This window comes from Cottoperca gobio, chromosome 17 (genome assembly GCF_900634415.1).
Source record: "Cottoperca gobio chromosome 17, fCotGob3.1, whole genome shotgun sequence".
NCBI classification, from domain to species: domain Eukaryota; kingdom Metazoa; phylum Chordata; class Actinopteri; order Perciformes; family Bovichtidae; genus Cottoperca; species Cottoperca gobio.
In genome coordinates this window covers 18,628,519-18,634,810 of record NC_041371.1, presented here as the reverse complement: position 1 = coordinate 18,634,810, position 6,292 = coordinate 18,628,519, and the positions used below count along the sequence as shown (strand labels likewise).

At 40.2% G+C, this 6,292-nt stretch overlaps 1 protein-coding gene across 1 annotated transcript in view; it reads left to right on the top strand.

Moving 5' to 3' along the window:
- The first annotated feature begins 205 nt into the window (after positions 1-205).
- casq1a (calsequestrin 1a) overlaps positions 206-6,292 on the top strand; it is a 10,115-nt gene continuing 4,028 nt past the window's right edge. The window contains exons 1-5 of the mRNA XM_029454272.1: positions 206-637; positions 4,233-4,326; positions 4,575-4,675; positions 4,799-4,910; positions 5,195-5,268. Of these exons, the coding sequence (XP_029310132.1) occupies positions 401-637; positions 4,233-4,326; positions 4,575-4,675; positions 4,799-4,910; positions 5,195-5,268 (618 nt within the window). The 5' untranslated portion in view covers positions 206-400. The remainder of the gene's footprint in view (positions 638-4,232; positions 4,327-4,574; positions 4,676-4,798; positions 4,911-5,194; positions 5,269-6,292) is intronic.

Here is a 6,292-nt window from a genome sequence, read left to right as displayed (position 1 = left end):
CACCACCTCTCTCCACCTCCATCTTCCATTCTTCAGAGAAAGCGAGCAGGTTGGTCCTCATCTCCTGTCTCCACCCACTTTTACAGGTCTGCAACACCATCACAAAGCTGTCACCCCAGCAACCACAGTGGCCCCCACGTCATCTTCTCCCGATTACACCCCACATAGACATACAGTCGCACCTATGTCAAACTAAGCCCAACCCCTCTTGCACCCTGTGCTCCACTGCGAGTTGCCCATGTGCGGTTTTTAATAAGGTGGATGCAAGAGTTGGTCTTGCTCTCTTCTGGGTGACGCGGATCGGAAGGGGTTCTCCATACTTTTACCAAAGTATTTAGTTATTTCTTTCTCTTTTACTTTCTGAAACTGTAAAACATCTGCATTATCTTAGAGAGGAGCCATGAAGTGGACCTGGGTGCTTGTGACAGTCTTGCTGTCCTTCGGGGTGCTATCACTGGGAAAGGAGAGCTTGGACTTCCCAGAGTATGATGGCAAGGACCGCGTCCACGACCTCAACGCCAAGAACTATAAGTCTATGATGAAGAAGTACGATGTCATGGTGGTGTACTACCATGACCATCCCGGATCCAGCCGCGTCGCCCAGAGACAGTTTGACATTGAAGAGTTGACACTCGAGGTGGGTTGAGATGGGAACTATGGGTAGAATATGGACGATAGCTTTCTGATGAGAAAGCTGTATGTTGGCTTCATAATGCAAAGTAGAAACAGAAACATTACACTGTCTTCAACTCAAAGTTGCTACTAAGAGTTTGGTTGTAGGTGGTAGTAGAGTTTGTATTTTGATGTAGTTTAATTTGATTTGGTTGCACCAAATTTGAACCATGCAGATGTGAAGTGTGTGACAGTGTGTGACTGCTGGCTTACGATACAAATTAAAAGTGGAAAAACAGATTCTTATTCACAGTAAAGGTGTGTGTTTACAAGGAAATAATATTTGGCAACAAAGACATATATTTTTTTGCAAGATTTCAAATGTGTTAGATGTGAAATTGAACAGAGGGGGAAAGTGATGCTACAAGGTGGAAAATAGCTTTGCTGGATTCAGAAATGCTGAGACGTGAAGTCTCTGAAATGTCGTCAGCGTCGTCCACCCAGGGGAAAAAGGACCCAACATATCATTTATTCTGGCAAAGGCTGAGCTTGTGTTCATGATGTTTGTGTGTGTGTGCGTGCGTGTGCGTGTGTGTGTGTGCGTGTGCGTGTGCGTGTGCGTGTGCGTGTGCGTGTGCGTGTGTGTGAGAGAGAGTTGATATACTCAACGCACCTCTGTCAGTATACCTCAGGCCTCCTGTCAGCCTGGATGCTCAGCAGTTTCTTCACATTCCTCACAGGGAGACATTGCATCATCATACAGCCAGCTTCCAGTATCAGCTCACAAACACCAAAACCCCAACTGACCTGGCTCAGGTTCTCAGGTTACTTAAAAAAACCAGAATATCAAATGTCACATGCTCATACACAGCATCCTCCAGGAAAAGCTATATTTGCATTTCGTATCCTCGTCAAATGTTTACGAAGTTGATTCTACGTTTAAATTGGACCAAAAACAGAGGGTGAGATAAAAGTTCACTAATATTATAGACCTGACTGGTTCCCAAACAGCATTTTACACAGACTTGATATCGCTTAAAGAAATACTAGACTAATAGCTGCTGTCGAAGTTGCAGTTCTATATGAAAGTAAAAGGGGGTGATGCCAGATTTATGAAATACATAGACTGGATCATCCGGCAACCATATTTTATAGGATTTGGCATGGCCACTAAACAGTGTACAGGAAAACCTGCAACCTTATATGCTTGATGCATTGTTGGAGAGCTGCAAGCATTGCTGGCGGCTCCTTTTACAATTGACATAGATAGAAAAAAGAAAGTCTTGGCAATTACAATCAAATTCAAAAACAGATTTGGGCATCTAGTGAGTGGGGTGAGTAATCGACACTCAACACTCTCTACCGTGGCTGTGATCAAATACCATATGAAAGCGCAAATCAACCTGAAAGATACAGTAACTAAATTCATCAAACAACAAATTACGGATCTATCTTGTCAAGCCATGTCAACCAAATACATGAAATGGGGAGGAAAAGTAGATAATTATAGAAAGGTAAACATTAATACTAGCTGCTCCTCTTAGCATATCACATCTCCACAGCCTCTGGTGTCTCTGTATGGGAGCGTTGGGGCTCGGCCTCAGGGCTGGAGGCCAGCACTGGAGGTTCTGGCTCCAGTAGTGCCGGCTCAGCTCTGCGCTGTGATTGACACTTGCAGTACTGTACTTGTCAGCAGATCCCAGAGCACTGAGCATCACCGCCACCTCGCCAAAATAGTCCCTGGGCTGGTGTGGCTTCTGGCGCTATATTTGTCCTGAGATGTTTTGTGGTGGGTCAAGCTCCCTGAAGGCTTGTGTTTCTCCTTATGAAAGTATTATGATTTACATTTCATGAAGATTTATTATTAGTAACAGACAGCAGCAAAGGCTCAAGATTTCAGAGGTTAAGGCCGAACTGTTTGTGAAAACTAAATGGAATATGACAGGATGGGACGATGCAGGTCTTAATTAAGTATTTTCTCCTTTGTGATGAAATGTTGATTGTTAAGGTGGCTTAACACTGTGACTAGTGTCTGTGTGTTAATGCTTAATCATTTTGACATGTTTCCTGTTACATCAGAGGGCCTGCATTCTTCAGACTAAATGCACAGTATTAAATTACTTACTATATGAACATGGATGTATATATTTCCTCCTTAGGCACTTAGGATATCAAAATGTGATGACTCTGCATTGTCCAATAGAGGGAGAAATATTTTATAATTTGCTGTGTTCATATTTATGTATGTCTCAGATGAACAGGTACACAACGGCAGTATTTCAAAATGTAATTGTGTACAGCTGCAGTGCATTTTGCACGTTGTGTAGTGTTGGAAAACATGCAGATCTAGTTCTGAACTCCCATCATCCCAAATACTGAGGTTGTTGGTTTAACTTTACATGTAGTTAGGGAGGTTCAGTTACTCCGAAGAAATTATATCAATCACATTACTGCAGATACACCAAGGTCCAGAGGCAACCTTGCATGTTTTATATTTGGAGGACATGGAGATGGAAAGCTATGAAATCATTTTCTCCATTGGATCTATGACAAAAAACTGCAGAAATATAACATCATCGGATATTATACGTTACATATACGGACTGTCATTGGATAACTAGAGAGGAATCTAATTTATTTATATAACACATTGAAACCAAGATATAACCTTGAATGTATCCATGCAAATACACATATTTATCTGCATCTGTAAGTGTTTATACAGGAACATGGAAAATAATTAGACCAGTGCTTTTCCACACCTGTTTATTACAATGTATCTACAAATGTATGCTTCAATTATTTGGATAGCATGAAGCCTTACTCCCCTCAATCACTTGCACTTTAAAATCTTAAATGCCAAAAGGGTGGGGTCTGCAACAAAATATAGTGCAGAGCAAAAAAGCTAAATTAACTAAAATACTTAAAAACTCAATTTGCTTTTATAAAGTATATACTTTTATGTGTATATACTTTTACATTATGTATAAATTTAAATATATAATTACCATATATTTGAATTTACCTGCTGCTTAGCTACAAACTCACTAACTAAACTGCCCCACGCATCTGCAACTTCAATCAAATGAAAAAAAATGTCAAGAATTATCTGCACAACAACCTGCAGGACAACCCGGTTAGTCAAACTATTTATGCCAGTAAAAGCAGCTGCTCAAGATCTCTGACACCAGCGTGCACCAATGTGTGTGTGTACGTGTGTGTGCGTGTGTGTACGTGTGTGTGCGTGTGTGTGCGTGTGTGTGCGTGTGTGTGTGTGCGTGCGTGTGTTTGTGTGTGTGTGTGTGTGTGTGTGTGTGTGTGTGTGTATGCTTTTTACCCTCCAAAAACACACTGAGACAACCCTCAAACAACTTCCTCAATGCAGTCCGGCTGTGAACTCTGCTCTGCCATTGGCGGAACCAACTGTCAGTCATGAGGTTCAAGTTTCATACAGATTTAGAAAGTGCATGAGCAGCGCTCCGAAAAGCAGGCTTTTATGGTAATGAAATGACTGAGTAAGACGACTTTGTCAAAAAGGTATTAATGTGCATGAGATATGGCCATGTTTTATAAACTTATACTAAATAGATAATTCATGTCCTCGGTTATATGTTTTACAGCTTGCAGCCCAGGTACTGGATGAGTTTGATGATGAGGATATCGGAGTCGGCCTCATTGATGCAAAGCACGACAAAGTCGTCGCAAAGAAATTAGGTAAACACGCAACAAAATCAACACAGCTGCAGACACTTGAAACTTGGGTCATTATGCAAAATGAGAACAGAACTAAACTTACTGGAGATGATGTATAGCTCTCAGTGGTGTGTGACCTACTTTACTTTAATGTTTCCTGTTCTTAAGGAATATAGTTGTACAAAATATTGTGGAAATGATGAAGCCAAATAGTCTGATTAGTCTGATGTGAACTTTGCTCCGGTCGGGGCTTCTTCTCTTCTCCGCAGGCCTCGATGAGTCCGACAGCATCTACATCTTCACTGACGATGAAGTCATAGAATATGATGGCGAATTAGCAGCAGACACTCTTGTGGAGTTCATCTTTGATGTCCGTGAGGATATAATCTCCCAGTTAATAGCCTGCTTTATTTTAACAAAATCTCACACAGAATCTGATTTAGGGCTCTTCTTTTTCCTCTGTCCCCCCCCCCCTCCTCTTTTTCCTTCATAGGTTCTTGAGGACCCAGTGGAAATTATTGACAATAGTAGGGAACTGAAAGGCTTTGAAAATATTGAAGAGGACATCAAACTGGTGGGCTACTTTAAGAGTCACAAGTCAGAACGTAAGAATCTGTACTGTGTTGGCCTGATAACTTGTTTTTAATTTGTTTTTTTACAGTTGCTTTTCAACATAATTGCTCATGATTGCATATCAAGCAAGTGCAACAGAGACCAGGCTCAGGTTGCTTTGAGCTGCAGACTGATTTGATTTTTTAGGTGATTTTTCAAATGAACACACTAGCAGCTATATTAATAATGAGAGCAACAAGTCTACAGTACATTCTTAGATATTTCCTGCAGGAGCCGATCTACTGAAACAACCTGATGGATGCCTATAACATTTCAGATTTTGAGGCTTTTGCCGATGCTGCTGAAGAGTTCCACCCTCACATCAAGTTCTTTGCCACATTCAGTTCTAAGGTGAGTAATAATGATTCATATCTTAAGTTTGATCAGACACACTTAAAACACCATAATAAGACTGGGTAGAATATGAATGAGTGTTAAAAAAAAGAATCTAAAACTTAATAATATGCTTACTAAATTTCTATAATGAGCTAATAATGAACTTTGTCTGTCAGTCATCTGGTGCTGCGAAGGCAGCGTACAGTGGGGTTTTCAAAGCTTCTTTCCTGAGGACAGCTGTGCGCAGATGCTGAAATGAGGTTGATGAGAGCATAGTTGGTGGGCCATATAACCAAATCAATAACTAAAAGATGCAAACTTCCAACAGTTTCCATAGGGATGAGAGGTGTGGGAGTTATGTGAGTCACTCAGTGGACTAGTCACCATGAGCAACTCCTTTCACGTTACAAATGGTCATCTGATCCATTGTTGATATAAAAATGTTGATTTAGCATTTCTTTCATAAATAAGACACATAACACAATTTTATTTTTAAAATCAATGGACCACAAATCGAGCCATGAGGCACTCCATAAGGAAGCTAAGGCCTCTATGACATTTTACCATTGATGAACACAAATTGCTCTTTGGTAATTATGCATCACTTTAGAACAACATCCTTATTCCCATGTGTTTAAAACCTATACTGAACAAAATATATTATAATAGTCTGCTGAATCAGGGGCTTTTGGTCGGGAATAGGTTGGTGGGTATTCAACTATCATGTCTAAGGTAAGCAATGTTGCCCTTTAAAGCACTAAGATGGACGCGGAAAATATTCAACAGTCAGACAGCCTCACTAAAGTCCTCAGATAATATTTGTCCTCAAACAGTCAATATGACCAGAAAATTGTATTTATTTTTACGAACTAAACTGGTGAAAGATTTTGTGAATAAAATATTTTTGTTATAAAATATTTAGTGGAACATTTGCCACCTTTTATATAGATGCCCAATATAGCGTTGATAGTAAATGTAGTCGATTAAAAAATTAATAAAAACTCCTTAATGCGTGCTTTATTGACAGAGAAAGCGAAAT